At 69.1% G+C, this 21,949-nt stretch overlaps 2 protein-coding genes across 2 annotated transcripts in view; both read right to left on the bottom strand.

Annotated features, from left to right (window-relative positions):
* Positions 1-9,995, bottom strand: part of ZC3H18 (zinc finger CCCH-type containing 18) — a 29,630-nt gene extending 19,635 nt beyond the window's left edge. The window contains 5 exon segments of the mRNA XM_037515750.2: positions 1,331-1,402; positions 2,035-2,119; positions 4,005-4,348; positions 4,351-4,579; positions 9,843-9,995. Of these exon segments, the coding sequence (XP_037371647.1) occupies positions 1,331-1,402; positions 2,035-2,119; positions 4,005-4,348; positions 4,351-4,567 (718 nt within the window). The 5' untranslated portion in view covers positions 4,568-4,579; positions 9,843-9,995.
* Positions 9,996-14,338: 4,343 nt separating this feature from the next.
* ZFPM1 (zinc finger protein, FOG family member 1) overlaps positions 14,339-21,949 on the bottom strand; it is a 48,786-nt gene continuing 41,175 nt past the window's right edge. Inside the window, 10 exon segments of the mRNA XM_037515751.2 lie at positions 14,339-14,816; positions 14,819-14,899; positions 14,901-15,406; positions 15,409-15,984; positions 16,088-16,234; positions 16,311-16,406; positions 16,549-16,608; positions 16,611-16,781; positions 18,693-18,902; positions 19,798-19,900. Coding sequence (XP_037371648.1) covers positions 14,364-14,816; positions 14,819-14,899; positions 14,901-15,406; positions 15,409-15,984; positions 16,088-16,234; positions 16,311-16,406; positions 16,549-16,608; positions 16,611-16,781; positions 18,693-18,902; positions 19,798-19,900 — 2,403 coding nt within the window. The 3' untranslated portion in view covers positions 14,339-14,363.

Raw genomic sequence — 21,949 nt, forward strand, 5'->3', positions numbered from 1 at the left:
CCCCCGGAGGAGACCTGCTCTCACTGCCCCGGCCCAGCCCTGCCGCGGCGGTGACTGAGCTGCTGCCCGGCGCCGGCGTCTCCTGCTCGACACGCGGGGCCCAGGTTCACCCATGGGCCACGCTGCTCGGCTTTGCCTGGACGGGCCCTTCCCCAGTCGCCGGACACCGCCGGTTGCCCTCGCTGACATGCTCTCGTATCTCCCGGGCAAGCGCCCGCGGCTACAGGGTCCGCCTGGCCCTCCGCCACGAGGAGCGGCCTCTCCTCCCCAGCGGCACCCGAGGGCCCCCTCTCCACACCCTTGCTACACACAACACGCTTCCCTCCGCTTCTAAAGTAATTCCTCTTGCTACTGCAACAACTTGATTTGATTGAACTCAGCTCACAAACTGCAGGTGAGCAAGAAGTACACCCCGAAAATGGCTCACAACTAAGGAGAAACGGGAGGCAGGAGCTGCACCACAGGAGACCTGCCGTTTCCTTCTGGAAGGCGCCGCAACACTCAGCGGGCGAGGCCGCCGGCGGGTATGAGGGCACTTCACGACCCAAGACAAGTCACAGGTCATGCCAGTCAGGGGCGAGAAGCCCACCCGTCGCCAGCCCCAGACACAGCGGCAGGGATGGCATGGAGCGGCCCCCTGAAGCCCCTGCCGAGGACTTGGCCTGGTCGGGTGTCCCGTGACACGGCGGGGAGGGCGTCCCCCGACGTGCGGGCTACACCACAGCTCGTGCGCTGCTGAGGCTCGACTCTGGAAGCCATTCCAGTGGGCCGGGGCACAGGCCGGGCTGACCCGGCGCTGGTGGGCAGTGCCAGCCACAACAGCGGCACTCACACCGCGCCCACACAGAGTCTCCTTCCTGTCACCTAGAAAGCGCCTTATTCTCACGTCTCACAGAAGAGAGGCCTTCGTGTAAGTTTCTGGAAATTCCCGCAGCTTTCAAAGAACAAGCTTCCCGAGCCTGGGCCTGCATCTCTGGCTCTCGGGTGCTGGGTGGCTCCTCGTGGCACTGGGCGGGCCACCGTCTGTCAGTCCGACAAGCACGAGGCGCCCGTTCCCGCACCCTCTTGCCACCAGGCTGCCCAGGCCCCAGAGCCCGGGCTGTTCAAGGGCTCCTGCAAGAGCTGGGCCCGCCCCGCCCGGGGCCACCCGCCTCCTGCCATCCTCGGGTCCCGTGCCCTCACCAAGTGCCTCAAAGTGCGAGGGTGCCCTCTGCCTCAGAGCCGCCCCTTCCTGCTGGCCCCACAGCACTGCTCTGGCCCCAGGCCAGCTCTGGCCTCCAGCGCAGGGGGCCTCTGAGGCACTAGAGAGAGTGAACGGTGCGTGTTGTACCTTTAACCTGGCCTCTGAAGGGGATGGAATTTGGTATTGGTGGAAGCAGAGTGGACAATGGTGTCACAACGCCTGGAAGAGAAGTACAGGAAGCTCTAGTGAGCTTTAGGCGGAGCACGCAGGCGGCTCAGCCAGCAGTCGGGGGGCAGAGGACGTTCAGGAGAAATCCTCTCCCTGCCTCTCCACGGAAACCTCCACCACCACAGCGCGTCTAGACCACGCTGCAGCCGGGACACTCAGCCCTGGCCCGACAGCAGAGGACCGTCCTCAGACCACCAAGTCCCTCGCCGCCAGTGGCCCAGCCCCTCAGCTCATGCGCCCTTCAGGAGGGCCTCCCTCTGCGGGCCAGAAACCTGCTCCGGGGAAGGACATGCTCTGATCGTCTTGAAGATCGTGGCCTTTTCCTTACGGGGGCAAAGGTCAAAGCCAGCACCTGGAGCATCTGGCCTTCTAGGAAGGGCCAGTGAGAGGAACCAACGACGGCCTCGGCCTCCACGTCACCGCCCTGTTGTGAGGGCCTGGGAGGGTGGGCTGGCGCCCGCAGCCAAGCACCAGTGCGGTGGCAGGAAGATGAAAGCACCTCCCGTCTCACACTGCCGCCACTGCCGCGCGGTCGGCCCCAGGACAAGCCCTGCAGATGCCAGGGGTGGAGCCAGGCCAGGCCCGTGGCGGGCCACGCAAAGGCCCCTCACTCAGACAATTACCTTTCATGAAGAAGCGGCAGGTGGGACGAGGCCTCACCTTCCTGTCACTGGGGTCCTTCACTTCACCCTCTTCCAGATCGTCATCCTGAAACAGAGGGAGCAAGTGAGGGGGCGTGACCACGCTCGGCTCTGCCCGGGAAGGACCCTCCACGGCCCGGGCCACAGCTCCTCCCCCAGGGCCAGGGCACTCAGCTCGGCCAGGGCGTGGGTTCCGCATCCCCAGCATCTCGGGGCATGTCAGGACTTTTGACAAAACGCCAGGCTTGCACCCTCACAGCCCGGGCGCACCCAGCGCCTCACAGGACAGCAGTCACCTCCAAGATGCAGGCCTAGAGGTGACGGAAGCCGCCATAGGGCCCCAGAGTGCGCAGGTCTCTGCCCTGGCGCAGCCCCCTGGACCGCTCTATTGGGGAGCTCAGCCAGGCAGTCTGAGGGGCTGCGAGGAGACGGCATAGCTCCGCCAGGCACTGCCGCCCTGCGGGCTGGGGTGGCAGGGTGCTTCCGTCCAGCATGGCTGGCGGCCACCCGACCTCCTCTCGGCGCCTGAGTGGGTCACAACCCTGAGTGCAGCGGGCCCCACGGAGAGAAAGCCCGAGGGCAGGAGCAGCCCCGGAGCCCCTGGAGAGACCGTGGTCCAGGTGTGCAGGAGCCGGGGGTCTGGCCAGGGCAGCCATCGGGCCTGCAAGAGTATTGTGAAGGGGCGGCCACGGGACGGCAGCTCCCGGCGGTCAAAGTCCTGAGAACCAGGAGACCCAGCAGGGAAGGGTCAGAGCCCCGCAGAGGGCAGAGGCCGCCGGACTGAGACAGGAGGATGCAGGTCTGGGTCCCCTGTGGGCCGCACAAGCCGAGGCCGACCCCCAGCCATGGGCTGGAACACGCGAGACAGTCAGACCAGGTTTCCACGCCCCCCGGGGCTTCCAGGGGAGCCAGCCAGCAGGGCAGCAGGGCTTCCGGGCAGCCCGGTGCGACCCACCTCCCCTCTGGGTGACGCCGGGGGCGGCGGGAAGTCCCCGGGCCCAGCCCCGCAGGACGGCAGGGTCCCTCCAGGCCCCGCCAAGCCACAGGATGGCTGGGCCTCCCTGAACACCTCCTCGGCAGCGGGAGGGAGAGCCCGCAACTGGTCCGAGGAGACGGCCCGCCCAGGGCCCCCTGCGGCAGGCGCCCCCCATTCCCTGGAGGCGGGGAATGCCGAGAAACTCCCCACTGTATCTGCTGCCCTAATCTGAGGCAAACTGGCAAAATCCAGTCTCGCAGCCTCTCTCCCTCCGCCCGCCCCTCGGACGGGGCCCTTCCCACGGTGCCCGGGGGAGCGGATGGCAACGCCCGAGCCCCGCAGGGCAAGGTTCCGACAGGCCCTTCCAGAGGAGCGCGCGCCGGGCAAGGCTGGCAACTCGGGACGCCACCTCCTGCCCCGAGGAGCGAGAAGACAAAAGAGCCAACGCTCTGGGCGCGGGGCCCCCGGCCCACGGCGGCCACCGTCAAGGATGGAGCAGGCCGCCCCCTCCTGGCGGCCCCTGCAGCCTCCGAGCCCGCACGCCGCGGCGCGGGGCGCTCACCAGGCGGTTCTCTCGAGGGCCCCAGGGCCAGGCCGTGCCGCGCCGGACCCCCTTGCAGACCACGGGGAGCTCCCTCGCGGGGTCACCTCCACAGGCCCCACCACTGCCGCCAACAGCGACTCCTCCGCCGCTGAGGGACAAGCCCTGAGGGGCGGGCGGGCGGCCCAAGGTGGGAGCTCCGGCGCGGCCTGCTCAGGGCACAGGCTGGGAGGCGACGCGGCCGGGACCCTCAGAGGGACACCCGGGGACGCGCTGCGTCCGAGCGGCACTGACTGGCCGGTGCTCAGGCCATGCTCGCGGACAGGCCATGCCCGGGGCAGGCGGGCTCGGTGGTCCTGGAGGCAGACTCTCGAGCCCGGCCGCTCCCCGGGTGCTGCCCCGCCCACGCCCCCGGGGCCACCCCCCCCCACTCACGTCGATCTCCCCGTCGTCAATTTCCCCGTCGTCGTCCTCCCGCTTCCTCTCCCTGCCCGCCTCCGGGGGCTCCTGGTCCTCTCCGCTGGGGGCAGCCGCCGGGCCCCCAGCACCCGCAGCACCTTCTCCCCTGTCCTCCTCGTCCTCGGGCCCGGCCTTCTCAGCTTCGTCCTCCTGCGCGGCGGACGCCGGCTCCTCGGGCACCTCCTCGTCGTAGTCCAGCTCGTGCTCGTCCAGCTCCCTGGTGACCGAGGAGGCCTCGTCCCGCAGGTCACTGGTGCGGTCCTCCTCCCCCGGGGCCCCCTCCTCCGCGCGCGGGGGGCTGGCCGGGCCCCGACCCAGCCCCGGGCCTCAGAGTCCTGGTCCTGGTCCTCCCCGTCCGAGCGGCCCTCCTCCTGCTGCTGGCTCAGCCCCGGGCCGGCACTCTCGTCGCCCTCCGCGCCCTCCCCATCCTGCTCCGAGCCGCTCTCCCTCAGAACGTCGTCGTCCGAGAGCCCCTGCTGCTCCTCCTCTGCGTCCTCTGGAGAGCGAGGGTCCCGTCCGGGGCTCTCCGCCACCTCCATCGGTGCCCAGTTCTGCAGGAGAAAGGACACAGACACGCGGCCGTCAGAGAGCGAATCTGAACACACCCTTGCCTGGGCGCCCGGCTGGCCCTGAGGCGACCCCGCCTGCCCCCCCCACCCCAGACCCGCTCGGCAGCTGGCCACTGTGGGGACAGCCACGTGCGGTCACAGCGGAATGGGGCGGGAAGCTGACCCCTCGGAGTCACCCCATCTCCTGAAGAGTCTGCAGAAGCCGGGGCCTCTCGGCACACCCTGGTCACAGGCTGTCTCCTGCCCCCGAACGCACCTCTCCAAGGGCGGTCCCGACTGCCTCTCCACAACCGGCGGGCGGGGAGGGGGATCTAACCATGCAGAGCGCGGGGCTCCCACTGCCAGAGGCACAGAGGGGTCCTGCCATTCCCTCGGGCCCGCTGACACGCACGGGGCACGGCGAGATTAGGCGAGATCGCTCAGGCAGGGCCCTGACCCATTTCAGGGGTGTGGAGGCAGGCGGCGGCGTTGGAGAAGGTCTCACCGCTGTTCTCAGAACCCAGAGCGGACGGCCAAGCGGGGAAGCGCTACGGAGCTCGGCATCTGGTGAGGCCCACGCCCCACTCGGGGCGGGAGGCGGGTCGTGGGGAGTCAGCGAGAGGGCCGGGCGGCGCTCCACAGGGTATTTAAAACCCTGCCTGGCGCGTCCTCGGGCGCGCTCGTGCGCAGGTGCTGCTGGAGGTGCTCACACGACGCAGGCTGGAAACTGGAACTCTGACGCTCTTCCTGCCCACGGAGAGCCCGTGTTGAAAGAGGCCACCCCACGACGGGCGTCTGACCCGCAGCCCAAACATCCGCCGCGGTGGGACTGCTCACCAGGCACGCGGGGGGCAGATCGCCTACAACTAGTCAGCTCGCCAGCGAACGGCTGGCACGGCAGAAACCCACAAGGCGGCCGATCAGAGCCGTCAAGCAGACAGCCCCGGGAGCGAGAGCGCGCCACTCCTCAGCCTCTGCCCACATCACCCAAGGCAGGACCGTTAGAGCCACGCTTAAAAGTCAGTCCGAGCGTGGACCCACGCTGGGAACACTGTGCCCCGCGGCCTGGCCCCCTGGGCACGATGGGGTGGGGGAGGCTCCGGGCCAGAGCGCTGCTACGGCCCTGGACAGAGTGAGGGGCAGGGTTGGCCACAAGTCAGGGGCGGCGGCGCACCTTCCCTAGGAATCAACACCGCGGGTGGCACTGGCTCTGCTGGTGCCTGTGGCTCGAGCTGCACACGAAGCCCTCGCCACCCACCACCAGGGCCCCCTCGCTTCCTAGCCTTTGCCTAGGGATCCCTCCATGTTACAGGCTGAGGTCAGTTCGGAAACAAAGTTACCTCTTGAATGGAAAGATTGTTATCCACCATGATACCTCTCTCCACCCGGCTTACAGCAACTCCTGGGGGCTGCCTGGCAACAAACTATCTCTGCTGCACAAACTACCTGCGGGCCAGCTCCCCGGGGCCATTCTCTCTCTCCTTTCTCTGTGATAAGATTGGTATCTTTTGGCACATCTGAGGTTCAGTCCTTCCGTAAGAAACGGAAGAAAAGTCGCACCACCTAGCCTCAAACATGAGAACCAGCGCAAGGAGCAGGCAGGGGATGCGCTCAGGGCTGGTGCAGGTTCGCACGCGGCGGGGAGCTGAGCAAGCAACAGGGCTCGGTCCACGCCTGGGGCCAGGCTCAGGGGGTTTCTGGTCCTGCGGGGCGGTGGGGGGGGGGGGCGCACGGGGACGGGACACCACTTCCTGTTGTTATTTCTTTTTTTTTTTTTAAGAGAGGCATGTTTATTTATTTGTTTGTTTTGTTTATACAAGCACTGGGCACAGTCAGAAGCGCGGGAGGGCGAGAGAATTCACCAGAGCCAGAGCGGGGAGCAGAGCAGGCAGAAGGACCGAAGGACACTGCTGAGGGGAGCGGCGGGCGGCAGGAGAGGTCTGCGCGCCATGCGGGACCCTCCTCCGGTGGCCGGGGAGCAGCCGGGGATTAAACTGGCGCCGCAGAGGCCGCGGGCAGCCTCGCAACCCAGCGCTCAACCGCTGCACCACCGGGGAGGCCCCTCCTGTTGTTATTTCTGAGGGAAAAATGGGACCTGGGCTCCAGATGGGTGTTGTACCTGGGGCTTCTACCGAGCCAGCGTCCTGCCCGTGTCTGCCTCCCTTCAAAGCGGGGTGCTGGCCCAGCCACGCTTCTCTCCTCTAGGACCCAAAACAGAAGTTCTCACACAGATGGAAAAGTTACTGCGGCTCATCCAGACTATTATGTAAACGATGACCACAAGAAGACAGTGCTTGTGACATCAGTGAATTATTTCATGACTTCCAACGTGTTCGACGTTTTCACCCTAAGCAATTAACTTAAACACGAGCCCAGGAGAAAAAGCCTCCAAAAGGCAGTCACCTTCACACTGAGACCGCAGGAAAAACCCCGAGGCCCCGCGCTGGTCCGTACAGCAAGCTGAGGGGTCCTTGCCAGCCTACGGGCCTCCTGGTTGAATAATGGAAATGACCTCAACTGTCTAGGGAGCCCCCCAGCTCTCACAGGAAGCTTCCAGAGCGAAGTTCCTGTGAATGGCTCCCTGTCAAGAAGTTTTGTTCTCTGTGTCAGTGGAACTGAGTCTCCTGGGGAGGCTGAAATACTGTAGGAATCTGATGAGGCGGATGGCTCCTCCCCCTAGAAAAATCAGAACTCCTGCACCTATCTCCCAGTTCAGAGGGCTCAGAGCCTCCTGAGGCTTACCCGTGGTCTCCGGACACAGAACAACTCTCGCCCAGGTATTCAGCACATCACTCCCTCACGTAGTCCTGCTGCTGCCCATGCAGCCCCTCTGTGAGCAAAGTCTGCGGAGCCCCTCCTCGCCAGCACGTCCCGCCCCATGCCCCGGCCCGGGTCCCTGGGCTCGGCAAAGGGCTGGCATTTGTGGCAGAGCCACCACCTAATTTCTTGTCCTGGGACACACCTGAGGTAAAGCACGGCCCTATCAGCCATTCAAACAGGCGTGCACAGGGGTTGTCCTGGTGACAGGGACATCCTGTTGCCCCTCAGCAGTGCTGACAATTTCCTGAGGAAGGGGTCACACCTCTTCTTTCCCCCGGGGCCTCCTAAGGCTTTCTGATCATAGGCTGCACACACATGAACTATCTTTCAGAGGAAAATAGGCTGATGGGTGTCCCTGGCCAGGGACTTGGGAGCGATCCAAGTCACACTTGCCGCCCAAAAGAGCAGGTGTGTCACTGGGGTCAGAGGCAGCGTCTTCCAGGCCGGTTCCAGGCCTGTTCCAGGCAGGATGACTGTCTCTCTGGGCCTCTGTGTAGTGTTTGACATTAACTGAATTTGGAAAATATCTGACTATATGTTCTACGTCAGGTGCGAGAAAAAACACATGGCCTGCTAAGCAGGGACCGTGAAATGAGGCGCCTCTGGTCCTGTCTTAACCAACTCCCAGGCTGGAAAACGACTCAGCTTGTTCCTGCAGAGCCACCCCGACACTGAAGGTTCTCGGCAGAGTTTCAGTCCTTTGCGCTGCTGCATCTGCCCACACAGGGAACCAGGGTCTCTCACCACAGCCCCGCTGCCAACTGCCTGGTGGATAAGGGAGTTAATGACAAAGCCTCATCATCTGATCAACTACCTACTACTAAACAGAGAAATTCAGAACCTGTGCTTGAGGGTGACCTACAGAGCACAGGCAAGTTACACTTTCAGGGGGACTGAAGAATGATTTGGGGATACCTGGGGTGGTACGGAATTCTCCATAAAGTTGAAGCCAGAGAATATTTTAAAAAAGGGGTGCCTAATTTTTAGAAGACAGGGTGGGCGCTCCCTCATCTCCCAAGGGTCACTCTGACGTGGCCCCAGGCACAGCCATGGTGGTGCGCAGCACCCGGGAGCACGTCTTCCGGCATGACCTCTAGAAATGACACTCTCGGAGCAGCAAACCTTCCTCCACAGGAGACAGGTGCTACCAAGCCAGGGAGGACTACTTTTGGTCAAATAAGAGGTTGAATGAGACTCATTTTCTCACATGGCTTTTACAAAAGTCACCACCACGGGAGTTTACAGAGGTGTTGGCAAAGGAGCGCCAACAGAATACTATAATCACCTATCGGGATAAAAACTTTTAATAGAATATCCTGCACTGAGTGTTTAAGCATGGGCATATGTGATTAAAATTCTATTTCATAACTTCGATTAAAATTCTATTTCATAACTTCATGGACTCATAGCATCTAAAGAAAAGACATCACAGTTGGTGACAGATACCACCCCAACCCACCACGCCGATCCTGACCACCAACACTCAGCAAGGACGCCCTCACCGGGAGGCGACCTGTTCCTTTTCCACCATGGGCACAGCCACGGCTTACCTGTGTGCGCTTTGCAAATGCTCCACACAATTTCTTACAAAGTTTGAGCATTTTCCACCTAAACTTGGGGAAGACGTCCAGCCTTTGGGGCACATCTGATTGGTTCCCAGCCTGGCGGGACACCACACATGTGCCCAGATTGTAAAACTGCTAGGCAAGGGCTGTCCTCTCAGGGCTCGGAAGTAGGACTCAGCCCCAGTCCAGATTCACCCTGGGAATCCCAGCCCTGCTCGGGGAAGACGGCCAGCGGCCAGCGGCGGAGCGAGCGTCAGCAGGGAAGTGGCCGAGCCGCTGCGACGCCCTCACTTGGGCGTCAGACACCCCGTCTTCCATTTCCCCCAAGTGCAGGTGAAGGCCGACCTAGCCTTGCAAATGAGTTCGCTGGAGAAGGCTCGTCGGAAATGGTGGCGCGCCGTGCCGCCGCGGCAGCCGTCCGAGGACTCCGGGGAAACTTAACTCCCCGCGGCAGCGGGGGCAGCTGGGGCGGCTCCAGCGCGCCGGGCCGGGCACCCCCGGCTTCCAGACGCAGGCGAGGGAGCGCCGCGGCGGCCGGCCGGAGCCCGCCGGGGGCAGGGGCGCGCTCCGGGCGGCCCCGAGGCTGCAGCGCCCGGCCGGCCGGCCGGCCCGTGCGGAGGGCGGGCGCGCCCTCGCCCCTTTGTGGGCGGCGGACATGTGCGCGCCGGGCCGGGCGGGATGACAGCTTCGGGGCGCCGCCGCGCCGCGGGCGCCCCCCGGGCCCGGGCGACGGCGCGGCGGGCCCGGCGCCCCTCCCGGGCGGGGCGGCGCTCTCCGGGCGGCGGCGGCGCGGGGCTCCCGGCCTCGGCCCGCGCCGCCGCCACGCTCGCGCCCGGCCTCCCCCTCCCGCCGCCCGGCCTCCCCCTCCCGCCGCCGCCTACCTCAGCGCGAGGGCGGGGGCCCGGCCTCGGCGCCGCGGGAGTGGGGGCGGCGCGGAGAGGGCGTCCCTCGGCCCTTCCGCTCCTCACGGGCTCGGGCTGGAGGCGCGACGCGAGCGGAACAAACGGGCTCCACTACCCGCGGGGGCCGGCCATTGTGCGACGTCATCAGCCCGCGACGGCCGTCCCGCGGCCGCGGGCTTCCCGGGCTCGCCCCGCCCCCCGCCCGCTTGCTTCCGGCCTCCGCGCGGCCGCCTCCGCGCGGCCCCGCCCCCCGCGCGCACCTGCCCGGGCCCGCCACGGCGCAGGCGCCCCGAGGCCCCGCCCCCGGCGCCGCCCCGTGACGCGCCGCCCGCGGGCCCCGCCGCGCGCCGCCCTCGCCGGACGGCGCCCCGGCTGCCCCCGCGCCGCGCGGGCTCCGCGAGGCCTCGTGTGCCCGGGGCCCTGGGGCCCGGCAGGCCCTCCCGTCCGTCCCCCGCCGCCCGTCGGGCCTCACCCGCACGCGCCTGCGCCCGGCTCCGCGCGAGCCAGTAAAGCTTCGAAAGCCAAGTCCCCCCGTGCCCCGCCCGGGCCGCCGCCCGCAGGCCTTCGCCGCTTTCCGCAGCGCTGGGCCCCGCAGAGGCTGCCGCCGTCCCGGGGGCCGGGGGCCGCGGGAGCACACCGGCTCCCGCCGACCCCCCCTTCCTGCCCGGGAAGCCTGCAGCGAGCACCGGGGCCCCGGCCGCGTCAGCCCGCGCTGCGGCCCAGGGAACCCGGGGCGGCCGCCCCGTTCTCGGGATGGGCCCGATGGGCAGGGGGAGGAACAGGCGTGAACACAGCCGGCCCGAGGCCCAGCAAGGCCTCCGAGGTCCAAGGCAAGGTCATGAAACGTGTTGACACAAAAGCCTGTGCCTGCGTGTTGGAAGCAGGCTTCCTTACGAAACCCCCAAAGCGGAAGCCGCCTACTGTGTGCAGGTGGATGGGGACGCCTGCGGGCAGGGCTGGAGCCGTGTGTAGCCACGGAACAGGACGGAGCCCCGATACAGGCTAGGCCATGGAAAAACCTCAAGCCAGACGTGCTGTGGACTGAATTGTGTCCCCCGAACATCTGTGTGGACGCCCGAGTGCTGAGGTGCCTGTATGTGGCGACAGTGTAAGGAGGCCACTAAGGTTTAAAGGTGTGGAGCGGGTCCTGAGCCCATAGGGATTAGCGTCTTTGTGAGAAAAGGTTGCAAAGGCTTGGAGTGCTCCCACTCTCGCCCTTTCCCTGCCTCCTCCCTTCTCTCCCCCCAGGCGAGGACGCGAGGCTGTCCCTGCCAGCCAGGCACAGACTGTTACCGGACGGAACCAAGTGTGCCCCCACCCCGGGCTCAGACACAGCCTCCAGACCCATGAAGAAATAAATGTCTCACGCCCGGCCTGCGCAGTTTTGTCACGGCTGGCGGAGCAGGAGCACACCAAGATGCCCCCTGAGCGAAATGACAGGAGCAGGCAAATCCATAGGGTCACAGCAGCTCCCTGGCACGAGGGGCTGGGGGCGTGGGCACCGCTGCTTGTGGGCAGGCTTCCCGCGGGGGTGATGGGAGCATGCTGGAGTTGTTGGAGGTGATGGTTCGGTTTTGTGAATGGACCAAAAGCACGGACTTGTGCACTGTGAAAGGGTGCACCTCATGGCATGTGAATTAAACCTAACAAGTTCTGAAGGAGAAATAAAACGGGGGCGGGGGGAGGAGAGGAGGAAGGATGCAGGCGCGGAAGGGAGTGGGCAGAGGTGGAGGAGGCGCGCTGTCGGGGCCACGGCTGCCCGCACTCTGGCCCCAGGACTAGCCCCCTTCACTCTCCCGTCCTCTGGTCCCCGAGCCTCTGGTTCCAGTCCCCAGCGCTGCTTGCAGGGACAGGTGTCACCCCGGTCTCTGCCCTGTCTGTCCGCTACCCTCACTCCCTCCTGGGCACCCACAGGCCCCTCTTGGCTCTCCCTACTCCAACTTGCAGGTCCTCCCGCAGCTCCTTCTGGCCCAGATGAAGCCCGCGCCCTCCCTCCGGCCAGTGCGGCTGCCCTGCCCTCCCGTGCCGCACATCTTTCCCTCCCCGTCCCCACCCCGGGAGCTGAGGGTGGCAGGCTTGGCAGTGTAGGGGGGATGGCACGGGCACTGCTCCCCGGCCCGTGTGCCACATAAACTGGCCGCTGTTGACCCCTGGCGTCAGGAATGCCCACCTGCAGCAGCTCTGGCCCCGGACAGGGTGGTCGCGGTGCTGCTGTGGAGCCCCCGGTGCACACGGCTGCAGGTGGCCATGCCCTGGGCGTGAGGTCATGCGCCCTGTGTGCGAGGTGTGGCACCGTGTCACCTGGTCAGAGCTGTCTCCAGGGAGATACAGTTGGCACAGTGTGGAGGGGCAAAGGAGAAGGCCTGGAGGAAGGGGGCCAGGGCTGGGCGGGGGCCCTGGCTGAGCAGGGGCCCTGGGGAGGAGCTCGCCCATCTGTCTGTGGGCCCCATCACTCCCTCCTGACCTCAGAGGCTTGTGTGCTCCGGGCCTGGCGCTCAGGGGCCGTGTAGGAGAGGCCGGTGGGGAAGGCCAAGGGGTGGGGACATCAGATGTGACATGGCTATGGGGACAAAGCCAGGCCACGGTGGCCGGGCCCTGGGCCAAGCACCGGACGAGGAGGACAGCACTTCTGGGAGGCACCGTGTTGGGCCGAGGCACAACGGTGACCAGGACAGTGGGTGTGGGCGGTGACCAGGGCCAGCAGGGCCTGAAGCAGGGCGTGCCGCCACCTGGACTCTGCACCACCCCTGACTGTGGCGCTAGTGGCCAGGGTGGTGGCCAGTCCACTGCATAGAGTGTGACGGGCTCAGGAGTGGAGCAGTGTGGTGGGGAGACGGGGGTTCTGGGGAAGGGTGGGGCGGCATGAGGAGGCAGGGCCACTGAGGGTGTCTGCAGGGTGTGGGGTGCCTGGGTCTGAGGCGGAAGGAGGGGGCTCTGGGCCATGCTGGTGCACCAAGGACTGGCCCCGTGCTGGGGACTGCGGCGGGGCGTGTCACAGGTCCTGGAACCCGGACCAGCAGTGCTGCCTAGAGGCTCCAGCGGGGCCACAGCAGCCTCCCCAGGCCCTGGGCGGGGTGGCAGGCTGCGGGGCCAGGCCTCCCTGGTGACAGGCCTGGGGCAGAGGCTGCTCCGGTGGGCTCTGCCTCCTGAGTGGGCTGAGGAGGGGTCGCAGGATCAGCCAGCACAGTGGCCTCCAGGGCCAGGGGGTGGGGAGAGGGGGACCTCAGGGCCTGGTGGCCTAGGGATACAGGCATACCCACCTCACGTTTACAGGGTGAAAGTAAGCCCCTTTCTCAGGCTCCGCCACGCCCCCCCCATCCGTGCTGCCCACAGGAGGCCACACCCGTTTCCCCACACCTTTTAAAAATATTTATTTGTTGATTTACATACAGTGACGTTTCTCTGTCGGGCACAGTAGAGAACAGTGCGCGGGTCAGTGTGACAGCGGCCTTGGTTCCTGGGCACTCAGAGGCGGAGCCTCCAGGTCTCCATGCAAATTCATGCAGAACAGTGCAAATGAGGGGCAGGGCTGAGGATCTGCTGATCTCCCTGCCCCCACCTGACCCCAGAGGGCAGAGGCCCAGGCTGGTGTGCCAGGAGGGGTGCCCTGGAACAGCTTCCCCGGGCCCCGGCAGGTGGGGGATCCTGACTGCAGTGGCCAGTCTGGTTAAGTCCCAGGGCTCCTGGCTCTCAGGGGGCTTCATGGGACTCAGGACCAGCTGGAAGCAAGGAGGGCCTGGAGAGAGGTTGAGACCCACCATTCTCTAAAGACCCGCCCCCGCCAGGGCAGGGTGGAGGGGAACGTGCCCCGGAGGGTGTGTGACGCAGCAGGAAGCACCTCCGGGGTACTCTGAGGCAGAGCAGCCCCAGGTCTGTTCCCTGTTATCCACCTGATGCTGCCAGGCAGGATTGTTTGGAAAAAACTTCCCACCACTTGAAGCGAAGTTGAAAAAGCAGGTGCCAGCATCTAGGAGGGGCTCTGGGGCCAGGGGTGCCGCAGCCCCACCCCGAGCGGTGGACCCCGCCCCCTTGGGCAGGCCTCCTGCAGGGCAGGATGTGGCTTCCCCAGACCAGGTGCCTCTGGGCCTCGGGGCGGCGCCCCTGCCCACCTTCCTCCCCGGCCAGCCGTTGCTGTCCCTCCCCCCAGCCTCAGCAACCACAGGGCTTCATCCTCCCCGGTCCCCGGGCTCCCCCAGGCCCGAGGGCCGGCCGGCCGCAGCCGCCTGCATCTGCCGGGGCCAGGCTGGCGCCCCGCTCGGCTGCGGCTGGCTTCTGAGAGCCGGCAGGGCTGTGGCGCGTGCGGCCCGGCCAGCCTGACCAGGGCCGGGCTCGGCCGGCGCAGGCCTCCGGCGGGGTCCGCGCGGCGCTCGGCGCGGCGGGGCGGGAGCTGGCCGCGCGCCGAGGGCCCGCAGAGAACCAGGCTGCTCATCAGACTGAACTTTATTAAGTGCAAGGGTCCGGCGGCGCTGCCCCTGCGGCCGCCCCGGCCCCGCCGCGCGGTCACTTGACGTGCTCGGCGGCGTGCGAGGAGCAGTAGTACTTCTTGTGCGCGATGAAGGTGGACAGGCTGCTGAAGCGGATGTTGCACAGGCGGCAGAACCGGTGGCTGCCGTTGGGCGCCGGCGCGGGCGCGCCCTTGTCCGCGGGGGCCGGCGACGGCGGCGCGCCGGGCCGGGGGCTGCCGTCGGGCTCGGGGCTGTCCCGGGGCGCGGCGGGCGAGGGCGGCCGGGCCTCGGCCAGGCGCAGGCCGTGCGCCAGGCGCAGGTGCCGCACGAGGTCGCCGCGCGCGCGGCCGCCGGGCGGGCAGCAGGGGCAGCCGGCGGGCGCGGCGTCGGGCGGGCGGGGCGCGGCGGGGCAGGCGAACTTCTTGTGGGCCAGGTAGGCGTCGAGGCTGTGGAAGCTGACGCGGCAGGCGGTGCACTCGTGGTAGTCGGCCAGCGCGGGCAGGCCGGCGCGGGCGCGGGCGCGGGCGCGTCGGGGCCGAGGCGCCGCGGCTTCTTGCTCAGGTCGATGGGGCCGTCGGCGGCGGGCGCGGCGAGGCGGGCGGCTCGGGGGCGGGGCCGGCGGCGGGCGCGGGGCGGGGCCGGCGGCGGCCGGGGGGGCGGGGCCGGCGGGCGCGGGGCGGGGGCCCGCGGCGGGCGCGGGGGCGGGGCCCGCGGCGGGCAGCTCGTGGAGCTTGCGGCGGCGGCGCGCGCGCGGGGCGGGCGCGGGGGGCGCCCCGGGGGCGGCGGGCGGCGGGCGGCGCGGCGGCGGGTCGTGGCGCGAGGCGCAGTAGTAGCGCTTGTGCACCGCGTAGGTCTCGCGCCGGCTGAAGCGGATGTTGCAGGCCGCGCACAGCGTCCGGCGCGGGTCGTCGTCGTCGTCCGCCCCGCTGCCCGGGCTCGGGCTGCCCTCGCCGCCCCGGCCGGCCGCCTCGCCCGCGCCCGCGCCCGCGCCCGCCGCCGCCTCCTCCTCGCGCGCCGCGGGGCCGGGGCCGGGGCCGGGGCCGGGGCCGGGGCCGGGCGGCGCGGCGGGCGGCGCGTCGGGGGGCGCGGGGGGCGCGCGGGCCGGCGCGCGGGGGGCGCGTCCTCGGGCGCGCGGCGGCCGGCGCAGTAGAGCCGCTTGTGCGCGTAGAAGTTGCCCACGTGGCTGAAGGTGATGTCGCAGTCGAAGCACGTGGCGCCCGGGGGGGCCCCCGCGAAGAGCGCGGCCGGCGCCCCCCGCGGCCCCCGCAGCCGGCCGCGCGCCAGCTCCGACATCTGCGCCAGGATCTCCGCGGCGGGCGGCGCCGCGTCCAGCGCGAAGGGCGGCGCGAGGAGCGGCCCGGCCGCCAGGCCCAGCTCGCCGGGCCCCGGGCTCGCGCCCGGCGTGGGGCTGGGCAGCTCCGCCTTCACCCGCGGGGCCGCGGGGCTGCGCGGGGACGGCGTCCGCGCCGGGGCCGGGGCCGGCGCCTCCGCCTCGGGCTCCTCCGCCTCCACCTTGATGCTGCGGCCGCCGGCGGCCGCGGGGGGCTCGCCGGCCTCCCCGTTCTGGGCGCCGGCCCTGGCCTCGCCGTTGGTGGCCGCCGCCGCCGGGGCCTCCCTGTCCGGCGCGGGCGCGGGCGCGGGCGGGGCCGCCGGCTGCGGGAAGCCGGCCAGGCCGTCTGCGGGGAGAGGCCGGGCGCGCTCAGGCCGGGAGCGCGGGGCGAGGGCGGGCCCCGCGGGGGTGGGGGAGAGCCCGGCCCCTCCCGCCCCGCCCAGGCTCACCTGGGGGCAGCTTGGCGGCCGCGGGGCCGGCCCCGGGGGAGTAGAGCTCAGCCTTGGAGCCCGGCTGGCAGACCATGTGGCTGGTGACCAGGTGGCTGTACAGGATGTCCCTTGTGGTGGAGATGAAGCCACAGCTGTGGCAGACACCTGCGGGGCGGCGGCCCTGCTGTCAGGGGGCGGGGGCGCTGGCCGTGGGGGCCCCCCCACTCCCGGCCCCACCTACCGCTCAGCGTGTCCGTGTGCACCTTGAGGTGGCGCTCGCAGTTGGCCTTGGTGGTGAAGGCCGACAGGCAGATGAGGCAGACGAAGGGCCGCTCTCCTGGAAGGCAGCCAGGCCGGGTGAGGGGCTGCTCTGCGCCCGCCCGGCCGGGGGCCTCGGTCCTTCGCCCCCGGGGCCCCTGGGCTCCCAGGTCCTGGAAGGGCGCCCTGCGCTGGGCCTTGGGCGGGCGGCGGGGGCTCACCGCTGTGGCTGCGCATGTGGATCTCCAGGGAGCTGGCGCTGGGGCAGCTCTTGCGGCACTGGGGAAGGGGCAGACGCGCTCGTGGGGGTACGTCTCCTTGGGCTTCTCGTCGGCGGCCGCCGCGGCGGGGGTGCCGGCGCCCTGGCGGCTGGCGCAGTAGTACAGGAGGTGGGCCTGCAGGTTCCGCTCGCTCCGGTACCAGATGCCGCAGTCCTTGCAGGGAAAGACGTCTTCTGCGGGGGCGAGGGCGGGCGCAGCTGAGGGGCAGCCCACCGCCCTCACACCGTGCCCGGGCTCCCCTGGCCCCTCGGCAGCTCTCGGGTCAGGGGGTGGGGCCTGAACAGCCCTCAGCGGGCCCCCCCAGGAGACAGAGTGGAAGCAGGGGTGAGGCCGCGCACCTGGTGGGGGCTGTATGCGGGGGTCGCGGGCCAGGTGCCCCTGAGGACGCGGGCATGTGAGCAGGTGGCCGAGCGGCCAGGTGGCAGGGACCGAGCCCCACGCCGGCCCCGGGGCGGGGGGCAGCAGGGCTCCAGGGAAGAGCTGCCTGCCCCCGCACGTGGGTGTTCCGGGTCAGCCGCTGAGCGAATGGCCAGACTTGCCGCCTTCACCCGACCTGGCCCTGCAGGCCTCCCTGAGCTGCGGGGTGGCGGGGCCAGTGGGGGCAGAGGCTTTGCTGCCCGGCTGGGCCGGCGGGGAGGGCTGCTCTGCACCGTCTTGGGGCGGGAGCAGGCTCCGTCCTCCCGGTGCTTGTCCCCCCACAAGGGGGCTTATCTGGGGTCCCATGGTCCCCGCCCGAGTCCGCCAGCCCCGCTCGTGTCTCGAAGCAGGGTGCTGTCAGGCAAGGAGGTGCCCGCACCCTGGTTTCCTGCTCCAGCCCCGCGTGCTCCCACCTGTGTGGGGCTCGGATGAGGCCTGGCTGGGCGGCGCTGCAGACCCAGGCGGGTGGGCTTGCGTGTCCCCAATATGGGGGCTGGGACTGGGCTACAGCCCAGGAAGGGGGCCGGGCCTCGTGGGGAGGGGCGCGCAGCCCGAGCTGGCAGGAGGGTGCATAGCCCCCTCAGGGCCCGCCGCGGCGGTGTGCGTGCTGCCCTCGCCCTGTTCCCCTCGCCCTGTTCCCCGGAGGACTCCGAGGCCCTGGGCAGTGAGGGCCTGACAGCTACACCCTGCCTGCCGGACTGGCAGGGGGCTCTCATGCCAGTGGGAGCATGCCCAGCAGCGCCGTGGCCAGCCCCATGGGGGAGCCTGACCTGACCGACACCAGCGCCTCTGCCCGGAGGTGATGGAGGCTGCAGGGCGGGCCTGGGCGGCAGGAAAGGCCGGGCCCAGCACCCGCGCTCCCTGCACCCCCGCAGGCAGGCCCAGGAGGCCAGGGGTGGGTAGGGACAGGATACCGAGGCCACCCCGGGCTTCAGGGTCACGCCCTCCCGGGTCTGGGGGAGCCAGCCATTGCACCCCCGCCCCAGCCCCAGAGACCCCCCAGCCTGCCTTCGCTTTGGGGCAGTGGTGGCCTTGTCCTGCTCCGCCCAGAACTCCACGTGGGCACTGCAGGAGGCCCTCACGCTGGTGACTCGTCTGCCCTGCCTCACCCCTGCATCCTGATCGCTCCTGCACGTGGCCCCTCTGGGCTGCCTTGCGCGGTGACCTTGCGCCCAGTGTCAGGTCGCGTCTCTGCTCCTGGCTCACCACAGCCTGGACACAGCAGACCCCCCTGGCCCCTGGCAGCCTTGTCCTGCTTGAGCCCCCACCTGTCCGTGTCCACCTTCAAGTCCATCAGGTGTCTCGCTCGGCCCCAACCCTGCTGCCCGCCCCGCTGGGATCCCCGGCCTGAGGGTACCCCTCCTCCCACGCCTGTTTTAGACTTGGGGGGACGAGTGAACCCTTTTTGGTTTCAGGAGGCGTCTCCCTGGCAGATGCGCTCCCTCCGCCCCGGGGCTCTTGCAGGCGGCTCTGCCAGGCAACGCTGGCAGCGTGGGGGCTGCACCCAGGGGGCGGGTCAGGCGTGCCTCTAGGGCCGTGCCATGCTTGCAACTCAGGGCTGGGGTTGCCCCGGTGCCCTGTCTCCCTCCGGGACCCCAAGTCCGGCCCCAGCCCTGCAGGCCGCTGGCGTGCATGGTGCGCCGGCTCCCGCCCCGGAGGGTACTCACTGTTGATGATGGCCGTGGCGAGGATGGATGCCATGCCGGCCTGCTGGGGCAGGAGCTGGATGTCGGGGTGTGGGGGGGCTGGGCTCTTGGACTCTGCTGGCTCTGTCTTCACAGGGTGGCTGGGAGTGTCGAGGGGCTTGGCCACGAGGAGCACGCTCAGCAGAGCGCCCGCCGGCACGGGCTTGGTGAGGCTGCACCACACGGCGCCGTCTGGAGAGGCAGGACCCCTGTGAGGAGCAGGGCTCCCCACCAGTGCCCCACAGACCCCTGGTCCTGGGCCCTCTGCTCCACCACGGCGTACAGATGAAGCTTGAAGCCCCGGGTGGGGACACAGGGCCCCGGTGTCCCCCGCCCTGGAGCAGAGGGCCCGGGCGGCCAGCACAGGGCCCCTTTGGCAGGAGGGCAGCCTGGGGCAGTGTGCGCCCCAGGCAGCCGCCACATCACCCCGTGCCTTTCCCTGGGCGGCCTGCAGGGGGCAGCCTCGGCAAAGGAGTGGGCTGAGCTGCGCTAGGCTGCCTCTGCCCAGGCATCTCCAGCAGCCCCCACGGGCTCTGGCCTCGGCCTTCACTGCAGGCAGGGGTGCGGGTGGTGGTGGTCGGCAGTGGCCAGGAGCCCTGCCAGGGGCACAGCCCCTCCCTCGTCAGCACAGCCCGGGCCCCGTCCTCCCTGGGTAGCTGCAGGTGACCCAAGCTCAGCTGACCAGGCTGGCGAGGGGGCACGTGGGCAGTGCTAACCGATGGGCGTGTAGCCCCACGGCCGACCGCTCCCGCAGCTCTGGCCCGAGTATCTTCTGACCACCCCTCGGTCCCAAGCGTGCCCCTTGGGGATGGGGTGCTGGTCCAGGCGTGGGAGTCCAGACCCCCAGTGCTGAGCCCAGCACCTGCTCGGCACACCCGGCTCTGTCTGGCAGCGGAGACACTCTGGGGTGCGGCAGTGCCTGGCGCGTGACTGTGCGCAGGAGGGATGGGTCCCCCAGCCCCTGAAGGGCCGCGCAGGGTGGCCAGCACGGTGAGGCCCGGCAGGGCGGTTTTCCTTTAAGGGCTGGCCAGCGAAGGCCCGGTGCCCCGCCTTCCGGAGGCCACGAGGGGAGCGCCAGGACACCAACCCTTCCTGTGGATCTCGGCGTTGGCTTCGGCCTCGCTCGGCGCCTGGGGCAGTGTCCGCAGCCAGCAGGCCTCATCCTCCAGCAGCAGGGTCACGGCGGGCCCCTGCGGAGTGGGAGGGGTCAGCACGGAAGAGCCGGTGGGCGTCCCTGTGGGGTAGGTGGGGGCGGGAGCCCGCCCGGGCGGGCCAGTGGGCCCCAGCGGTCAGGCCTGGGCACTCTCGGGATCTCAGGCCCAGAGAGGGCAGCGGCTGCCAGCCAGTGGGCACCAGCCAGGACTACCCCATCTCCGGAGGTTCTCTGCTGACCCCCGTCCCCAGCCTTGGATCGCTTGTGGGGTGCCCGAACCGGGCATGAGCTCCCCCCACACAAGGTCCTTGAAATGAGCCCCATGCCAGGGGCCCCCGAGGTGGCAGCAGCCTCCCTCCGAGTGGGGTCCTACAGAGGCCTCCCCGTCTCATCCTGAGAGCGTCCCCCAGCAGTGCTTGCCCCCAGCCGGGCCCGCTCCGGCTGCCGCTGGAGCGAGGGGTAACTGGGCTCCGGGCACCCTGTCCCAGCACAGCAGCAGGGGTACGCGGGGCCTGTGCCAACATGGCGTTGCCGGGAGAGGCCTGGGGGCACCTATGGTGCCTCTGGTCCGTGGAGGGCACACGGGCTGAGGCCTGGCCCTGCTCAGCCCCCACTGCTGCCTGGGGGAGGCTGGCCAACCCAGGTCTCTGCCCCAGAGTGGACCCCGATGTGGGGATCCCTCTCTGCTTGCGGCCCCCAAGTTCAGCCAGTGGGTGCTCTAGGGAAGGACAGCACACCGGCGAGTGTTTTACACAAACACGTGCCCGTCACTCACACTGCGTCGGCGCCAGGCACAGGCCCCTCTGCATGGGCCGGGCCCACGGTTTCCTGGGCTTCGCCTGCCACCCGGATCTCCCCACAACCTTGGGCAGGGAACTGCCCCTGCCCAGGCAGCCCCCCGCCTCAGCCCCATCCCCTGCAGACAACGACCTGTCGCTGGGAGGCCTGTGGTCTGGCCACTGCCAATTCCAGCAAGGCCAGGGCACCCAGGCCAGCAGAAGAGCCGCATTCTGGGCCACGGGTGGGTCGGGGGAGATGGGTGAGCCCGGGGTCAGGAAGCCCTGGCCCGCCAGCCCGGCCCGCGCCTGCCGCTGGGTCTCTGGCGCTCCAGGCAGCAGCTGTGGCCCGTGTGTTCACTCTGGACCGTCCTGTTCTCGGGGAGCTGCGGGTGGGTCACGTCTGCCCGTGACTGCCAGTCTGGTCCCCCAGGACACGGAGGAGGGCGGTGGGTGTGAAGCCCTCCCTGGGAGGGCTGGCGGTGACCCACATCCGGCAATGTGAGCCCTGGAGCCCCGCTTCTGCGCCCCGTGCCCCCCGCCCCGCCCGCAGAACACAGCTGCCAGGGCAGGCAGCGCCGTCTAGCTACCGCTGGACGTGAGTCTGGGCTGAGGGCGTCTGCTGGGGGCTCCCCCGAGCCCACGCCGGGACAGGCGGGGCCCGGGCAGTGGTGGGTGGCCCGCTGGGGTGCTGCGCCCGTGTTGCGGTGCCGGGCCGGGCCAGCAGTTGGCCGCGGCGGCGGCCGGCCAGCCCTCCCGGCCTCTGATGAATATTCATGAGTGGAGGAGGGTGAAAAAATTAATCTGCTGATCCTCCGATGGGCGCGAAGGTAACGATATGAAATCTAATTATTCGTCCCAATATTTCTAAGCCCTCAAACTGAGACTGACAGGCTCCCGGCCGGTTTAACGCTTATCACTCTCCGGCGCGGCGTGTTCGCTGCGCGATAAAAGCCCCGTGCGGCTCTGCTGACGCTGCAGAACCCCCGACTTTCTGTGTTCCTGGCGCAGGGAGGCCAGGGCCGCCACCCCCGCTGGCCCGTCTGCCAGCCCGTGCCCTGCGGCAGCTCCCCAGGGGCTGGGTGCGCACCCATGAGGGCCAGGCGGGCAGGAGGGGGCCCGGGGCCTGCGCCCCCGAGTCCTTCACCTGGGCAGCTGCCCACTTTGCCGGTGCGGTTGCCGTGGCCGGGTCAGGCTCCTCTCGGCCTCTCTGCCCGTCAGATGCAACGCCTGGGCCTGGCCCGTGGGGGCTGCTGTCATCCCAGCGCTACAGGGGCAGGGGTGGCGTCTAGGGACCGGCCAGCTCTGGA

Source organism: Talpa occidentalis, unplaced genomic scaffold (assembly GCF_014898055.3).
Source record: "Talpa occidentalis isolate TD23 unplaced genomic scaffold, MPIMG_talOcc4v2.1 talOcc4.17, whole genome shotgun sequence".
NCBI classification, from domain to species: domain Eukaryota; kingdom Metazoa; phylum Chordata; class Mammalia; order Eulipotyphla; family Talpidae; genus Talpa; species Talpa occidentalis.